Source organism: Aphis gossypii, unplaced genomic scaffold (genome assembly GCF_020184175.1).
Source record: "Aphis gossypii isolate Hap1 unplaced genomic scaffold, ASM2018417v2 Contig00719, whole genome shotgun sequence".
NCBI lineage: Eukaryota > Metazoa > Arthropoda > Insecta > Hemiptera > Aphididae > Aphis > Aphis gossypii.
Genome location: NW_026083247.1, coordinates 31,907 through 51,912, shown reverse-complemented (window position 1 = coordinate 51,912; position 20,006 = coordinate 31,907). Strand labels below are relative to the sequence as shown.

The window sequence follows — 20,006 nt, the reverse complement described above, 5'->3', positions numbered from 1 at the left end:
TATTTTATAACAAAAAATTAAAGTAACTTGGAATAGTATATTTCAATCAGTAAATAACTTTTGTGAAATTTAATCAAAATTTGTTTTCTGAATTTATGTTATTTTTTTGTCTTCGTATTTTATAAAAAAAATATTCTCATAATTTTACAAAGATTTATTAGTAAAATTGCTTTTGTTTTATAAACAGTAGAAATTGATCATTATGGTCCACAAAACGAACTTGCCAATGGTGTAAATACTTTTCCAAATGATCCGAGTTTATTTATCAAGATGAAATCTATATCTCCAGAACTACGTATGATGTTAGCCAATATGGGACCATGTCAACCAATTTCTTCTGAACTGGTAAATAAAAAATTTCCAATTGAAAATGGGAGATCTTTTAGTGTGAATTATTACTACAAAGATGTAGGAAATGGGAAAAAAGTTCAACGTTTTTGGTTATCGTATTTTCCAAAACTGATAAAATTTACTGTATTACTTGTAAGTTATTTGGATTAAAAGATGCACAAAAAGATTTGTTAGTTATAGACGGAACTAATAATTGGAAACATCTTATTGATCGTATGAAGTCTCATGAATGTCGTTCTTATCATTTAACTGCTGAAATAAGTCGAGGAATGTATCTAAGAAACCAAAGAGTTGATATTGGATTAAATGTTTCAAATAATAAACAAATTGTTGAAAATCGACAAATTGTTTTTAACTATCTTCAAGGCTGTTTTATTTTTGGCACGACAAAATTTAGCTTTCCGGGGCCACCAAGAAGATAACCTGTCTAGTAATAGAGGAAATTTTTTAGAGCTTATTCATCTACTTGGTGATTATAATCCTTATCTTTCTACACATTTGTTAAATATAGCTGAGAATTCAAAAAAAAATAGAATTACTTATTTATCAAATGATACACAAAATAAAATGCTGTCAATTTTAAGTAACATTGTAAGAGAAAAAATTATTTATGATTTAAAGGGAAGTGGATTATTTTCTATTATTATTGACACCACTACAGATCTTACTCATTTAGAACAATTGGCCTTTGTTGTTCGATATGTAATGGATAATGGTGATATACAAGAGCGTTTATTATCAGTTGAAGTAGCTAAAGATGCAACTGGTAAAGGCTTATTTGATTCATTCTGTAGTATTTGTGAAAAATATAATATAAATTGGAAGAAAGAATTATGTGCACAAGCTTTTGATGGTGCTAGTTCAATGCAAGGAAAATATCGTGGTTTAAAAAGTTATATACAAAATGAAAATCCTAGAGCTGTTAATGTGTGGTGTTTTGCTCATATTTTGAATTTGGTCGTGGTTAATGTTTGTGAATCTAGTATTTATACAAAACAATTTTTCACCACTGTCCAAGCTCTTACTGTTTTTATGTCCGCCAGGAAAAGAAATGCCGAGTTCGTTGATAATCAAACCAAGTTATATCCTAAGGATAAAATGCTAAGATTGAAAAATTTATCAACAACTCGATGGTGTTCACATGACCGCGCCATCAATGTAATATATCATAAATACCTTGCTGTTATTAAAACTTTAGAAAGTTTGTTAAAATCTGAAGATGCTTCAACTGTTATACAAGCCAGAGGATTATATCATAGTGTTTCATCTTTTGTGTTTATTGCTGTTATGATTTTTATGAGAAAACTATTTGCTGTCACAACACCATTATCAAGTTACCTTCAATCACCCAGGTTGGATTATGTAGAAGCCCTATGTTTGGTTGATAGTGTTCAGAATAGACTCAAGGTTCTAAGATCGGAAGAACAGTTTTCATTACTAATCGATGAATCAAAATCATTTGCTAGTGATAATAATTTGGATGTAACTGGTTTAAAAGAAATTCGTATTCGAAGAATTAAGAAAATGCCAGGAGAATTATGTCAAGATGAGTATAATATAGATATTCAAACTAAATTTAAAATAGAATTCTTCTATTATTCATTGGATACTGTCAATGAAACATTGGAAAATAGATTTCGTTCGTCTCGAGGTCTTCTAACTGACCTAAGTTTGTTAACTGAAGAACGAATATTGTACACAAAAAATAATAATGAGTATGCACTGTCTAAAAATGAGTTCAGTGAATTGGCTAAATGGTTACCAGAAATACATTTAGAAAATCTTCAAACTGAATACAAAGTTTTTGCTAAAAGTTATCAGGCATTGGAAAATGCAAGTTCTAATTCAAATATATTTCAATCGTTTAATAATGAAGATGCTGTTGATACTGAAGATGATGAAAACTATAATGAAAATACATGTAATACATCAAAAAAAGAACACAACCTTAAAGGATTTTCATCATCTATGCTACATCTGCTTAGTTCTCATGGATTGACAGCTTCTTTTCCAAACATATATCTAGCGTACAAAGGATTATGTACAATACCAGCATCGTCAGCATCTGCTGAACGTACATTTTCTAAGGTATGCCAGTAAATTGTATTAATATTTAATTATTAGTTATTATTATTGTTATTATTATTATTGTTTAGTTATAAAAAGTATAACAGAAGTATATTAAATTTATTTTTAATTTTTTAATTTTCAGTTGAAAATAATAAAAAATAGATTAAGGACTTCTACTCAACAAGACCGTTTGGAATCGTTGATACTAATATCTTCAGAAAAAGATATAGAAATTGATCTTGAGAAGGCAACTGATCTGCTAGCAAGATCATCAGATATTTTATCAAAACAGTTGTTACCGTCTTAATTTTGATTCATCAATAATAATTGTACCCATTGACAATAACATTGCCTTATTTACTTATGTTATGTACTTATGTTTAAAAATAATCTCTATTCTGAAAGTTTACTTTTGTAATTTTTCAACTAACTATGACTCGTTTATACAATTTGGTAACTTAAATTTTGTAAATACTTAAAAAATATTGTCACTTAATACTTGTCTTATATTTTTTTTTTGGGGGGGGGGTCTATAAATATATATTTGCCCGCAGTTAATATATCACTCGCCACGCCACTGATTTATTATAATAATAAGTTTTGTACTGGTATATAAACTATATTAATACAATAATACTCGCAATTATCGATTAAATAATTCATGTGTTTATTACCAGAAATGTATAATACTTTTTTACAATTAATTTTAGCGTTTATACTTTTAATTTTAAATCATCCATTTGTAGAATACGGTTATTTCAAAACGCAGTAATAGAACAATAGAAGACGCTTTAAGCGTTTACTGTTCACACTTGCTTGCGGTATTACGTAGCGTAATCACGGTGGCAGTATAAATCTGTGCCGTTACTCGTTAGTAAGTTATTACCCGTCCATAACCTGTGTAACCCAAAAAAAATCGTCCCCACCCATAACTAACACAGTTAAACAATATTATTCTACGACACAACACAATGATAATTACAGAATATGTCCAATTGATAAAGACGTTGATTGTTTATAACAGACCACGGACTAAAAATATACTAAGAATACAATGTATAGTAATCTTGACCCACTGTTGATCAATAATAAAAGATATTATCACAGATTACCAAAGTAAGTGATTATAATTTATAACCTTAAAGGTGCCCACACACTGCAGCGGTAGCGGTGGCGGTGGCGGTAGCGTTAAAATGAGTCTGGACACAATTTTACCGCCACCGCCGAGACAATAGAATTTTAACGAGTGCTTCACGCCAGTAAATGCGGTTGGCATCCGCATAAAAGTGGGGGCAGGCCCGGCGCAAGGCTAAATGACGCCCCAGGCCAAAATGCCAATTGGCGCCTTTTACATACAACCCATAATATTATAATACTCGGAAAAAATGTTATTCATGGATAGAAATACGGAAAAATGATGTATAATTCTTAACTTGTAGTTTGTACATTATTTGTTATCGTCTTAATTAAAAAAAAATAACGTATAAAGAAATATAATGTAATAGGTATAATATTACCTTTTAAATATAAAATACCTACATACTACTAAAAAAAAAAAAATAAATAAATAATAATAATACAGAAATTAATAATAAATGGAATCAGAGTGTACAATAAAACATAACATAAATAAAATATTTATTTAAATTTGTTATCGATCAACACTTTTCTTGATTTTCTCTCGGCAAAACTCCGTATAATTGCAGTACTGATACTGATTATTTTTTAAAAAATAGTGAAAAAAGTGATAAAAATTTTATAAATAGTGAAAAAAGTGACCAATGTTTTTTTTTAATTATTGAAAAATCATCATAAGTTATTTTTGATAAATAATGCAAGTAACTAGCTAACTATAATTATTATTATTATAACTAGCTAACTATTTAAAATTACATGAAAAATATATAATCTTTTCACATAAGTAATCATTAATTCAAAACACCATGAAACCTATAAAATGATTTATAATATTTCACTATTTGCATATCTATTTTTATTACATTTATATTTCAGTTTCAACAACTCAACCAAACAACTAACTAAAAAATCATTTGCATAATTCAACACTTCATGAATTATATATTTAAATTAAATTAAACAAAATATCATATTATTATGATTACATTTTGAAAAAAATGTTAAAAGATAAAATAATCAATTTAATAAATATTATACCAATGTATAAATAATAACATTTTAAACTTAATAATTTTAATTTATGAAATCCTATTAAATTGCTTTTTATAATTATATCATAAATAAATTATAATCATATTAATAGTAATGAATAATTAATAATATTGAATTAAACAACTTAGTTTTTAATTTTAAAACAGTCTCATTGAGTTATATAAAATTACTTAACAATAATATATTTATTTTGCATTTGACAAATGTTGTATCAAAGATGCCTTCTTTTTTTCCAATTGTATTTGAAGGGCATCAGCTGTTTTTTTCTTTTGTTCTTCTTCTTTTTTCACTGTATTCACTCCTTGTAGCATAGCATGAGCTAACTCAGCTTCTTGGATATTATTCTCAAGAATGGCCTTTTTTAGTCGTTTATTGGCTTCTTCAAATAGTTTATTAGCAACTCCTCGTTTCTGGGTTTCTTTTTCTCTTGCAATTTTTAGTAATTTTTCTTTTTCTTGTATTTCTTGTTGGTTTTCTTTAATTTTATTTTGAGTTTCTTCTAACTGTTTCATATTCTGTATTTCTAATTTTTTATCTTCACTTTTTGATGTTTTATTAGTTTCTGCTCTTCTAAATAATTTTGTAATGTTTATGAGCTCCTTTTGCCATGGTTATAAGTTTTTTGTTATCAACACCAATTGTGGTTTATTTTGATAGTGGTTTAAACTATCTTTGGTAACCAACAATGCATTAAGAGTTCTTTCATTCATACAAGCACGTTCATCTGTCAACATTTTCCCAGATATTGAGAAGTTTCTTTCAACGACTGCACTACCGTGTACCAAGGAAAGACATGACTTCACTATCTTAGTTACATTAGGATACTTCAAACTGTTAGTACTATTTTTTTTTTCAAAGAATTGTTTCCAATAAATATCAATTCTATTAAGATCACTTTCTTTCTCATCTTTATCTAATTGCAACAATTTCCATTCATCAAGTAAAATGTCATCATCAACATCAAATGGCAAATCGTTACTCAATTTTAATATGCTGTTAAAAGAACGACTTTTAAGACGCTCCAAGGGTTCCAAACATCGTAAATGCTTCAAAAAAGAATTTTGTATGGGTGATGTTTCAAGTACATGCTTAAATGCAGCAATATAGTGCTGTTGTACATTCTTCAAAAAAAACAATATATCTTTACCAACCATTTTTTTCTCTTTAAATTCTTCTTGTATTAGGTTATTGACAACAATATCTTTAACCGCTACCATTTTTTCCACTGTCAGTAGATCATCAACTTTAGTATTAAAAAATGATTTTGGAATGTATTCAGTCTTACAAATTCTGCCAACTAAAGTACACAAGAGGCTGTGCAATTCAGTATACATTACATGCACCAACGGTTCTGATTTTTGCATAGTGCCTGTGTATTTTATAAATATTTTTGCACTAGATTGAATAAATATCATTTCACATTTTATAGTTATAATTAAAAGAAATTCTCTAATTTTTTTATAACTATTTGTTGGTAAAACGCTTGATTTGTGCTGCGGAATAAACTTCAAAAAGTAATATTCGACAGCTGACCAATTTTCAAGAACTCTATTGGCAGAGTCATGTAATGTCAGCCACCTAGAAGGGACATGCTTAATAAAGCGCCTGATTGGAAGTTTTAACTTGTCTAAAATTGTTTCAAATTCTTCCTAGCGGGTTGGCCAACCTTTAAAATAGTAGTATATTGAAATTATTAGTTGTTCAGCATTTTCGCCAAATTTATCAATGCCTTTAAGAAAGGCATTATGTATGGTGTGTATAGAACATGTTCCAATGTTGATTAGATTTTTTGATCTACAATGTAGAATTTGATCATTTATAAGACGAGTAACTTTCTTATTGACATTTGGACCATCAGATCCAGCATCAACAATTTAGTTAATGATAAATTTGCATTTTCCACAGCACTAACAATTTTTTCACTCAAGATATCAGCAGTAGCTTTTCCTATGAACATTGTCTGTAAGTGTTGAGTTATAATCTTACATTTACTTGTAGAATAGTAACGAATTAACACTTGGAGTTCCTTGTTCCCACCTGAGTTTGTTGTTTCATCATAGATAATACTAAAATACTCATTGGCAATATCCTTAATCAATTCTTCACGAAAATATGGTCCAAGGGCATCAGTTATCAAATAGGTCAATTTTGAGCGACTCATACTGAAACCTTTGGGTATAGCATTAGGGAACATTGTCTGAAACACTTCCACAATGCCATCACTTGAAGAAAATGAGTAATTACTTGATACAACTTTTAATGCCCAAATCAGTTCTGCTACTACTGATTGATCACTTATACTATAAAGATGAACTGTAGAAAATGTAGATGACTTACTGTTTTTTTCAACTAATGTATCTTCAATCCGAGAATTGTTTTCAATTGTAGTAGTTGTACTTGTAGTTAATGTTAGTTGTTTAATATTAAGCTTTATGCGGGCATTTTGTTTGTGTTTTTTGGTAGATGCATGTTGAGTAAGACTTTGAAAACCTTTTTTAACATCAACAGTACAAATATAAATAAAACAAAATATTTCACTCGAACAATCAGTTTTTCTGCCCCAATCTGATACTTTGTATCCTTGCATATCATCTTTGAAAAACCAGTCATCTCTTGCATCACATTTAAGCATTTTTAAATTTAAAATAAAAACTGAACAAACTAACACACCTTATATCATAAAAACGTGATTTGTGCAGGCAGGTAATAAAAATTCAAAAATTTGTCATTTAATTTATTATAAGCACATTATGGCCATTATGTAGCTTAAGTAATGAATAATAAAGGTTAGGGAAGAAAATGGTTAAAGATATTAATATTTAATGATATTATTAACTATAATAATATCTATGGCTAAAAATAAAAATATATATTTAACCAAGGATAATAATATCTAGAATATTCAGGATTTCATGGAAAAATATGCATAGACATAGATATGAAATTACACCAGAATAATCATATATAGAACGGATAGGCCATATTTTTATTGTTACCATGGTTGTACTACAACCGTAATTGTTACCGACCACCATACACGAAAACATAATATATATTATATAAAAACATATTATATCAGTAATATTAATTATTATTGATTATTCTATGCACAGCCATAAAGAACAACTATCTTATCTCATATTATCTATGAGAATAATATTTTATCAAAATCTAATTTCCAAATTAATAATTTTAGGATTATGATCCAAGATTCACAAAAAAAATATAGATAATAAAGGTATTATTAGGTAATTGTTGGTAATTTTATTTTATTTATTAGTGGTAGTAGCCAAAATATCAAATAAAAAGTGAAAAAAGTGATCATATTTGAATGTAGGTCTGTAAAAGTGACTAAAAGTGACTTAACACAGAAAAAAGTGACTTTTAGTGATTTAAGTGACTCACTATCAGTCCTGTAATTGTAGAAAAATCAATTTCCGCAGCTATTTCGTTTTCTATAGATAAAACCGATAGTGAGACTAAACGTTCATTAGCCATAGTAGATTGCAAGTATGTTTTTATGAGTTTTAATTTTGAGAAACTCCGCTCACCACTAGCTACTGTCATTGGTAACGTCAATAATAATCTTAAAGCAATCTAAAGATTTGGAAATATGTCTTGGAGTTCATAGTCAAAAATGTATTGAAGAATATTAAGAGGTGAACTTACGTAAAAACAAGAAATTAACAATTGCTTGATGTTCACAATTTCTGTGCATAATTCGACACCATCAATATCAGAGTCAGATCCATCTTTAAGGTGATTGTGTAGATCCATACAATGTTTCAATAAATCGTTTTCATTTTCAGGTGCATTTTTTAAATCGTACAAAAAATTCCATAAATCAACATGGATCTTTAAAATTTCAAAACGATCTGTCAATGATGTAGTAACAACGTCTATTAATGTGTAAAAAAATTCATGTTTAAATTTTTCGAGTACAGTTCTATGATCAGTATCATCTGAACGCTCATAGTCAAAGTGTTTTTTATTTATACGCTTCCGAACTACTTTTATTTCAGAATCCACCTCTAATTCATCTGCTATTGCTTTTGCTTTTACCAAAATCTGATCAAATTGGTCTCTATAGTTCTTGATAAATTCTAAAGCACTTTTTAACATATTAAAACCATTTATTAAGTCCATTGCTTTTGCTTGCATACTTTTACTAACTAGATTTACTTGAAAAAGAATATCGTACCAAACAGCTAATGATATTAGAAACTTAAAATCTGTAAGTTGATCAGCAAGCGAAACAGCTTCATGGCGCGTTCCAGCAACTATGTTTTCAACTTCGTATAGTTTAATAAGCGCATTGTAAATTTGTTCAGTTTGAAAACGAACAACTTTTACGCTGTTGATTCTACTTTCCCATCTTGTGTCACTCAGAGGTTTCACGGTCAGCCCTTTTATATTGTCAGTTAAAATTTTCCATCGATTTACCGATGATGAAAACAATACATAAATTCTTTGGAGTACGCCGAAAACTGTAATTGAATTTATAGAACAAGATGCAGCATCTGATACAACTAAATTTAAAGAATGGCAATTGCATGGAACAAAGGTGGCACGAGGATTCATTGATAAAACTCTCGCTTAAACTCCTTTTTTTTGCCCTTTCATGTTAGCACCATTATCATATCCCTGCCCACGACAATCTTGAAAAGGAATATTCTTTTCAGCAAGAGTATTTAGAAGAAGGTCTGTTAAACTCAAACCTGTAGAGCTTTCTACCGTTTTAAACCCAAAGAAATGTTCTTTAACTTCAATTTTTTTTTTTTATATTAACAAATCTTAGTGTAAAGGATAGTTGTTCTTGATGACTCACATCTGGTGTACAGTCAAGAATTACAGAATAATATTTTGCTGTACGTAATGTATCTATTATTGTTTCTAAAACTTTATTGGCCATGAGATTAATTAATTCGTTTTGAATAGAATGACTGCAATAATGTACGGTTTTTTCACGAGACAGTGTTTTAAGTAATAATTCTTTAGTTACATCGTCATATTTACCCAAAACTTCAACTAAACTTAAAACATTTCCATTACTTTGAGTATAAAATTTATCTGAACTTCTTCGAAACGCTAGATTATTCTTTGATAAATATAAAGTTACTGATAACAAACGGTCCAAAACTTTTACCCAATAATCAGTTTCCATGTTCGTAATTCGCTGGTGCTCTGAATCTATTGTTTTATTTAGTTTTAACCGTTTTTCTATTTCTATCCATGTACCATAAGCCTTAAAATGATTAGGCGCTGTTTCGTGTACAGTAAGTGCAGCAGATACGTTACGCCAATCAGAAAACCCACAAATTGCCAAATTTGACTTCGGAGTTCTATCAAATAATTTACAACAGAAACAAAATATTTTCCACGTTGATTTTGAGTAAATTAACCAACGCCTAAGTAATTTTTCTCCATTAGAAAGATGTCGATAAAAATGAATCTCAGAAAAATGTCTTTTTTCATGATCTAGTTGAATACTCGAAAATTCTGTAAATATTTCGGGACCAGTTACTACTATATAGTCAATTTGTTTTGATGTTAAAAATGAGGGCCAAGTAGCAGGATCAGAGTTAATACTTGGTTCAGATGATTCAGTGTTACTAACCAATTCATTACTTTGAAATTCAATAGAAATATCCATATTTTATAAATGCTTAATTGTATGTTGTTCAGAACTTGTAGTAGCTAATAAAGATGACGTGATATTTTGTTCTGGACTTGTAGAAGATAACAATTCTTCTCAAGAATAGCTTTCATCGTTAATTGATTCTTTGTTTTTTTTGCAAGAACTTAGATAAAGCATTAGCACCTTTTTTTAAATTCTAATTCCCTCTTAATCTTTTTTTTTGGTTTTCTGCTCCAGATAATTTCTTTTTCGGTGCCATTCTAACTAAAGCGTTTCCTAAATTAATTGTAATAATTTGTATAATATTATTAATTAATTCTTATCAAATATCATATAGGTATATTAAACATAAAATAAATATAGTATTCCAACAGATGCAGCAGCAAACGTGTTAATAAATAATAAATTAAAATATATTATATTATTTACTTTCTATTGTCTGTTAAAGTTATAACTTACCTAATAACTAATGAAATTTAATCGTCAACTAGGCGATGGCGTAAGTACTCGTTTCAAAGAGCAAAAACAAAATGACAATAAAAGTATGATCACTGACCCGTATAGTACGATCGTCTATCAGTAAAATAATAATATAGGTATAATACTATAATAAAAGTAACGTGTATTTTTAAATACACAGAATAAGCTGATAAGTGACGGACGAAGGCGACGAGACGTAGTCACGAGTCACAATGGCTTGACGCGATCCCGATTAAACGATAACAAATATTCGGGAATTTTTATATTTGTAGAACAATACACAAGATAAACATTTTACGTTAGTACGCTAAACAGAATAACCATAATAATAATTATCTATATTTCAATACAAAGTTTTAGGAATTTTATATTTAATAAAAAAAATTACTAACAAAAGTGTGCAAAATTGTAAAAAGCAATTTCGGCGCCCCCCTGAAAATGGCGCCCTAGGCGACCGCCTGAGTCGCCTTACCCTCGCGCCGGGCCTGAGTGGGGGTACATATCAGTGCGCGCGCTATCTTATATCTCTTATCAATAATAATAATATAATAAAATAATTAAATATTTAATTTGTTAATTAATTTACCAACTCATGAGTACAGTACAATTTACAATTTTGGGCCCCAAATTGAAATAAGGTAGTCTTGAATTTTGATGTAAGTGATTAATTGGATGAATTTAAAAAAGTATACTGTCATAAAGTAAATATGGCTCTCTTGCTTTCAAAATTAACTACAAATTTAATAATTCAATACTGACATAACATTTTAGTAGCTAAATGAAAAATTATATTTATTGTGGTGTTCTTGTATTTTATAGAGCTATTTTTTTACTATTCTTAAGTAGTCATTACTAAAAATAGATGAATTTTGAAGTGTGACAGTCTTGTTCTAGCTGTAGCCTGTAACCTGTTGCATTATTAAACAAGATTAAAAAAAGGTATACATTATTATTTATTATAATATACTAAAATAAAGTGTTAATTTTTTGAAATGTTGATCATGACCAGTGTAAAACTATTAATTACACTTTAGTAAACTGTGGTCTGTGAACACAATTTATTTAATGTATTATTGAATTAACCAATATTTTTATACAGTTTATTAGTACATAATATTATAATCATGGTTACAAACTAATACTTAAAGAATAATAATTATGAATAATAAATTAATATTATGTTTACCTGTTTTAAGCCATTAAACATATAAATCTATTAAAATATACATAAATATAAATATATTAGTTTAGTTTTAATTATGCTTAATTAATGATTGTCAATTTGCAGCTCATTGTCATCCAAGAAAAGTTTGAAATATGTATAAAATAAATTAAAATCAGTTACATTATAAAACCTCATTATTTATTTTATTCACGTAAAACCAACATAATTGTACCTTATAAATGATTAAAATTTTATTGTTGATCATAAGTATGATCAAACGCACTATGAATATTAACAGCATGATTGTCGTCGTCAAGCCCTTCCCGGATTGTATTTACTTCATGGAGTGAAGGTTTTTGAAGTTGATTTTTTTCAGTTCTTCTTTTTTTTGTAGAATAAAATCTGATTTGAGGATCAATATTTTTTCTAATATTAACTTTTTCTGTAGCCTTAAAATGGATTTTATCAGTTTTATTCAAAATTTTTAAAATATCATCCATTTTCTTTTCAATTAAAATTGTTTCTTCATTTCTTATTTGTTTAGAAACACACAGTTTTGAATGAGTCCTGCTTTATAAATAATGTTTCCATTTGTATCAGATTTGTTGCATTCTTGAGAGACTTGTATAAATGACAATAAATCTTCTTTCTCTTCTCTAATATTATCTTTTAAATGCATATTATTATCATTCCTTTTATTATTGTTATTAACATTAGTTTCTTCGTTTTTATTAGATATATCGTTTACTGCTTTATAAAATTTTAATGCACAAGCATGTATATGTTTGCAAATGTTAATTTTTATAATATTATCTGTGCAAGTACATGTGAAAGTATGTATACAAGTTTTACAAACTGGACATTTCAAGCAAGAACTATTACATATTTCTCCAACTTTAGCGACATAATATTCTTGAGATTTATCTGTTACAGAATTAACAATCCATGATTTTTTATTTTCAAGAACTCGAATTGAACCTGGTGTAATTGACTCACCTCGTGTATGACTTTCACAAATTTTTTTTTCTTTGGATGTCTTAACATTTTTTGTTATTTTAATTAATCTTTTAAAAATCATGTCTCTATTTATCTTTATAACAGCATTTATTGTCTTATCCAAGAGTTGACATTTCTTTCCTTCTAAATAAATATGTTTTAAAACTTTATGAAAAGCTTCAAGGTACATATTTGTGTTAATACCTTTTCTTAATCTATAGCAGTAAGCCCAAACCTCAGATCGTTTTGAGTAATTGTCCTTAAAATATATTCCAAATGCATGAGTATCTTCATCCTTTAACAAGTCATTTATGACTTGATCTTGACATGTTTTAAATTCATCAACTGATGTGATTTGCAATAAAACTCGTAAGGTTTTATATACGAGGGATTTTTTCTGTGGCCCGCCTTTGATTTTACACAAATTTTTTCTCCAGTTTCGATCTACGTGCCATGTACATTGTACACTGTACACAGAAGTCTGTGTGGAACATCTCCCATGATGATACTCCAAGCATTGTAATATGCAGGTGCGTCATCAGACATGAATATTTCAGGTTTGATAACTCCCACTTTTGATTTAATTTGACTGAAGAATAATTTAAAAATCATCTCATCAGCTCGATTGGAAAAACAGTATGAAACAGGGCATCCTGTTCCATATTCATCTACAGTCATGAGTGTGTGAAGTTGAAAATCATATGCATTGGTGCCATGCGTGCCATCAATGCATATTTTATCTGGGCCAAATTTAATAATTTGCTGAGCTTGGAATTTATTCATTATAATAAGGGCGAAGTCTTTTACTTCCAAACAAGAATTATCATCATCATCAACATCTTGTGCTTTATAATAAATTATGGGGGAATCTTCCCCAAGATTTCTCATTTCATCAACCCATAACGACACACTGACAGCATAATCCTTGTGTCGTTTTGTAGAATATGTAATATTGAAGTCGCGTGAAATGTTACATAAATCTTGACGCTCAAGGAAGAGCAACCGTTGCTGTGACTCAGAAACTGTTCCATCACGAATATCATCTAAAATATGGTCCCATGTGACCCCTTGTTGTAATTTGCCTAGTAAAACAAAATGATGGAAAAAAAAATGAATATCAATTATAAAATAATAAAAAAAATAGTTTTAAAGATTATTGTTTTTGAACAATTGTATAAGTATTGTTAATCAATTGATTAATTAATTAAACATACTTGAAGAGAAACTAACTGATTTAAGGATCCAATCTGTTCTTTTCTCTTCAATTATTTTTTTCAACTTTAAAATTCTTATTCTTACTTGCGATCATTGATTTTGTTTCTTTATCCAATCGTATACGCCCAATATTATGTGCATGACCACAATGAGTACTCCAAAACTTGACTTTTATAGTTGAAACTCCATCACATTCGAAAGTCGTAATTTCAATTTTTGATGGACAGGCTCTATTTATTTTGTTTGTCCCCAGAGATTTGGTCATTCTTAAATCCTTTCCTTTCTTACGATAATTCCATGAACGATGACAGAAGAGATGTTTTTTAGTACTACCATCAGACAAATCTCTTTCAGCACTATCGAGTACATACATAGATACCGTTTTTTGTTCCATGTCATGCTTCCATGCTTCAAAATCTGTTGATATATTTAATTCAAATTTAATGAGTCTAAATTATGGCAATTTATTTTATAAAAAAAATCAATGTACATACCAGAGATCGTATCAAAAGTGAGTTCCTTCAGCTCAACGTCAGTTTGATGAATTTCAGATAAATGACTTCTCAGTTTCACAAATAAGTACAAACGTTCCTCACATGCATCATAAGGACAAATTATTCTGGTTGATTTTTTTGAAATTCTGGTACCATGAATGTTTTGGAGATGTTCAGATAAATATTGTTCTTTTGAATATTTTTTATCACAATATTCACAATTGTAATTTTGAATCTTTGGTGTAACAAGTTCAATACCATGAAACTTTCTGGAGTGAGCATATAAGCTCTTATTCAAACTAAATGTTTTATTGCATTCTTTACACTTTAAATTATTGTCCATGATCACCAATTTTTTTCGATGACGATCCATTGATGAATAATAAACTAGTTTATAGTTAACTTATAAATTTCACTATAAATAAATAACCTAACCTAATATTTAAATGTATTATTATTATTATTATTACCATGATTTATTTATAGCAGATTTATTTTGGTTTTTTTATATTTTTAACACAATAAAAAAGTCATGAATTTGGATTAAAACATTTAAAATAATTTACATGACATATATATTCATATATATAAATAATATATATGTATGATATTACATATTATTTCAAACTTTTCTTGGATGACATATGAGCTGCATATGGACAATCTTTAATTAAGCATAATTAAAACTAAACTAATATATTTATATTTATGTATATTTTAATAGATTTATATGTTTAATGGCTTAAAACAGGTAAACATAATATTAATTTATTATTCATAATTATTATTCTTTAAGTATTAGTTTGTAACATAATAACCAATCATATTAAACTATTATTTAAATGTATTAATATGATTGATGTATCTTTTCCATTTACCATGATTATAATGTTATGTACTAATAAACTGTATAAAAATATTGGTTAATTCAATAATACATTAAATAAATTGTGTTCACAGACCACAGTTTACTAAATTGTAATTAATAGTTTTACACTGGTCATGATCAATACATAAAAAAATTAACACTTTATTTTAGTAGGAATATTATAATAAATAATAATGTATACCTTTTTTAAATTTTGTTTATTAATGCAACAGGTTACAGGCTACAGCTAGAACAAGACTGTCACACTTCAAAATTCATCTATTTTTAGTAATGACTACTTTAGAATAGTAAAAAAATAGCTCTATAAAATACAAGAACACCACAATAAATATAATTTTTCATTTAGCTACTAAAATGTTATGTCAGTATTGAATTATTAAATTTGTAGTTAATTTTGAAAGCAAGAGAGCCATTATTTACTTTATGACAGTATACTTTTTTAAATTCATCCAATTAATCACTTACATCAAAATTCAAAACTGCCTTATTTCAATTTTGAGTGTTTTTACACTAAATAAAATCTAATTAACATCTAATATGTTAAGGGCAAAACAGGAATATTTAGAGTTTTACTGGCAGTGCCATATTTATGCAAGGACAAATGGAACAATTGCACTGGATTCACTGAAAAGAGGGGCCTTTTAACTTCAGTCATATAAAATTGTCTATTTTTTTATCATACCCTGAGAAAACAAAATAGATATTTTGGTGGGTTATAAAGTATAATGGCATTTTTTTTTTGAAAATGACGGCTTAAAGCTGAAACCATATTGGACTTAAAAACATTTAGTTTATTATGGAAGTGTAATAAATTTAGGGCTAGGGACTTCTAGGAGTTTGCATGTTTTTCTATGATCTATAGCTAAGTCCTAAGTAAAATATAAATTTATTTCATAGCATTAATAGTGTAAATTTCAAGTTTATTGGTGCATATTTGACAATTATTTATATAAGGTGTAAGTTTTATAATTTTATAAAGATAAACTTAATTTCAAAAAGATTTTCTGGACCTGAGATATTAGTATGATGGTTTTATTCATACTAAGTACATATTTTAAAATTAGTGTTTTTTTTTTTATCTTGACAACAACTTGCAATTTGCATTGTAACTTATTGGCATCTACACCACAAGCATGATTAAAAAAAAAAAAAAAAATCTTATAATTTATTTTACTAATTTTGCAAATATTATCTAGATTTTTAAATTAAAATATTTTATTTCAATACTATGTTTTTTATTTATTTCAATGCATATTTAGTGGTTTTTTAGGGCATAAATGCATGCATACAGATACATATTATATCAATACAGATATAAAATAAAGTTAGCTAAAAAAATATTATGAAATAATAAATATAAATAAATGAATATTGAATATTTATTATTGATAAGAGATATAAGATAGCGCGCGCGCACTGTATGTACCCCCACTTTTACACCGTATTCACTGGCGTGAAGAACTCGTGAATTTTACCGCCACCGCTGCAGTATGTGGGCACTGGGCACTGAGATAGATCTAGACACGCGGTAGCGTTTCAAGCCAAGTTCTAGCTACAGAACTAGCGAGCAGCACCGTGTGTAATATTACACGAACCATTTGGAGCCACTTTTGACTCCCTCATAACTCAAAAACTATTCCACATAAACATGTCAAATTTGGCTCATATATTGAGACTTACGAGATACATATGTTTTCCAAATTTCATAAACATACCTCAAACCGTTATTTAGATATTAACGTCCCAAAATCGTCATTTTTATGACTGACTGACTTACCTATAGATCAAAATTCTAACCCAGTTCCAGATGACCTAGAAAGTTCAAATTTGGCATACAGATAGGTAGTTAGGTTAATACAAAGGAAAAAATCAGAAACTTGAAGATTTTTTATTTTTAATTTTTTAATTTTTTAATTTTTTAATTTTTAATTTTTTATCAATTGATTTTATTATAATTTTGCAATTAATTATCTATAGTGTTTTATTTTTCAATTAATTAATTAATTGCCTCTAATTTAATGTAGTGTTGACTTAAATTGTTCCGCTAACCTTACGTACAGCCGAATATGTGTCGATATTGTCGACCCGCGCACAGCAACGTGTAGAGTACAACCGCCTGCGCACGCTATACCGCCCCGACTTGGCCAAATTAAGTATAAGTAGAAAACGCATAAAAAAAATTCCAGATACTGAATGGGAAATTTACCCAAAAATTTTAAAAGTTCAGGAAAATATAAATAATGACACACAAAAAAAAAACCCGTAAACGTAGGACAATATAAATAAAAACACACAAACAAAAAATTATAACCCGTAAACGTAGGAAAATATAAATAAAACACAAAAAAAAAAAAAAAATTATAACCCGTACATGTAGGAAAATACAATAGTTTATTAAAAACCATTTGGAAATTATTTTAATATGATTTAATAGCTATTAATAATTTACTTACAAAAAAGTAATGATATCCCAACAAAACATATGTAAAATGATAGCCAAGTTCAATTAAATAATATGCTTGGTTGTTGACTTCAACAACAAAAGAAGTGAGATCTAATGGATGCCAAGTTCAATGGTCAGTCCTGAAATTTATTTATAACAAACATAAAATATAATTTCTTCTTATCACTTAGGATAATGTTTTGAAGCCTAAGGTCTGACTTGGCTTATTATATTTTATTTTAAAAACAATTATTTATACAATAAAAATTAAATGAGTTTAGATATTTTTTTTAATCTCTTTTCAGTATTTTTTTAGCTTCAACATCTTTATTTTTTTGTTTACATGCAAAAATCATTCTTGTTGTCAAATAAAATTGGTAATATGTTTAGACAGTTGAAATTTATGTTCATCACAGCCAACTTTTGGATAGCCATGATTCTTAATTTCATCTAAAACTAAAAAACAAATTAACTTATTATATCATATCAGCATTTATTAACATATTTAATTTTTTAAATTAAATTTTTTACCTTCAAATAAAATTAGTTGTTGAAAGTTATCTTTCTCCAGTATTTTAACAATTGCCTGTCCATAAGTATATATTAAGTTAAGTAAAATATCTGATGGTATAAATAAGTTGCCTCGACTCCTTTGTAAGGTAAAGCAATCATGATCTTCAAAATCTTCACATTTGATTAATGTTTTAAAACACTCTTCACAGGATTTTGCAATTGAAAATTTCCGTGCCTGTCTGACAACATATCCCACAAAATAGGTAAGAGCAGAAGAATCAATGTTATTTGACATATTATTATCAACACATGGTTGTTCAAAATATGTGTGATCAGTTAATTCACTAAAATCTCCAGCATCTAATAGTTCGTCCAATTTATTTTCAAATTTTAATTTTTCAGTCAGCTCGGTATTAGGTTTTATATGTATAAGAGAGTTCAGTATTTCTCCACCAGAAACGTTACTACCTCTTGGTGGTTTAACTAATGAGTAAAATTACAACAGCCTAAATACTTGAATAAAATTAAGTGGATCAGGATGCTGATTTGATCCACATGCATTACGTAAGTTTCCAAAGAGATGCTGAAATATTATATTTAATGTTTATACATCTTTTAAATAAATATTCACAATTTTACCTCCAGTGCATCTTGGTTGATTCGCCTTGTCATTAAATATTTATAACCAACTTCATCGCAAATATGTTTAACAAGTTCAAGTGTACCTTTTAATGTGACAACAAGCCCCTTGTATGTTTGAATTGTCAAAAAATAATTTGGATTTGTTATAAGCTTTTTCCAATTGTATAAATATTCCAAGTATTCTCGTACTACCTATAATCAGTAAAATTTTAAGTTAGGTAATCATATAAGTTGATACAATTACAACTTTTTGTCCATGCGATTATTTGTCAGATGTTATAGAAGTATGTGCAGTTCTGGAGTTCATAATATCAATTAACAAATTAATTTTCCTAATAAATTTAATAGTGGGAAGACATCCTTTAAAATCTTCTAAACCTCGTTTGTGTAATTCTTCCAAAGCATCCGCCACTGTGCCACTGAAAAACTAAATATCAAGAAAACTTATTAAAATATGTTTTTAAGTTGAAAACATTAGTCTTACAGTCATTGCCATTTTTACATTCATTTTTGAAACTGATGAGGGTATATATGATTTTTATTTATTTTGTAACACAATTAATATGATTTTTTCAACAAATTCGACCAACAGTTTCCAATATTTAAAATCAACAATACGTCTGGTGTCTAATAAAAACTAGGTTTTAGTTAATTCACAAATTAAAAATAAATAAATTTTACCATTAAAATTTTTTGTTTTATACACGAGACCAAGTAGTTTTTATTAAGTGAAGGAAATCCGAGGCAAACCAAAGACATCTATTCTGGTCAATAGGATGCTCACACCTTACATTATCCTCGTCAAAGCCGAATAATTTCCACATTCCACGATTCCATGACCCACCATCAGTTACAACTATATGGACATACAGACCAGATTTTTCTAATAAAAGAATAGCCTCTAGAACCAGTTTTTGTAA

At 28.1% G+C, this 20,006-nt stretch overlaps 2 protein-coding genes across 2 annotated transcripts; one reads left to right on the top strand and one right to left on the bottom strand.

Annotated features, from left to right (window-relative positions):
• Window positions 1-187: 187 nt before the first annotated feature.
• On the top strand, window positions 188-2,728 carry LOC126555134 (zinc finger MYM-type protein 1-like; the record flags this gene model as incomplete). Its single annotated transcript, XM_050210097.1, has 3 exons — window positions 188-345; window positions 973-2,447; window positions 2,584-2,728. Coding segments are annotated over 3 exons (1,778 nt in total), but the record flags the coding sequence as incomplete, so codon positions are not given.
• Window positions 2,729-7,995: 5,267 nt separating this feature from the next.
• On the bottom strand, window positions 7,996-10,264 carry LOC126555133 (uncharacterized). Its single transcript, XM_050210096.1, has 3 exons — window positions 9,628-10,264; window positions 8,281-9,140; window positions 7,996-8,208 (listed from the first exon to the last, which is right to left on the bottom strand). Exons 1-3 carry the CDS (start codon window positions 10,262-10,264, stop codon window positions 7,996-7,998), a joined length of 1,710 nt encoding a protein of 569 aa, XP_050066053.1.
• Window positions 10,265-20,006: the final 9,742 nt, after the last annotated feature.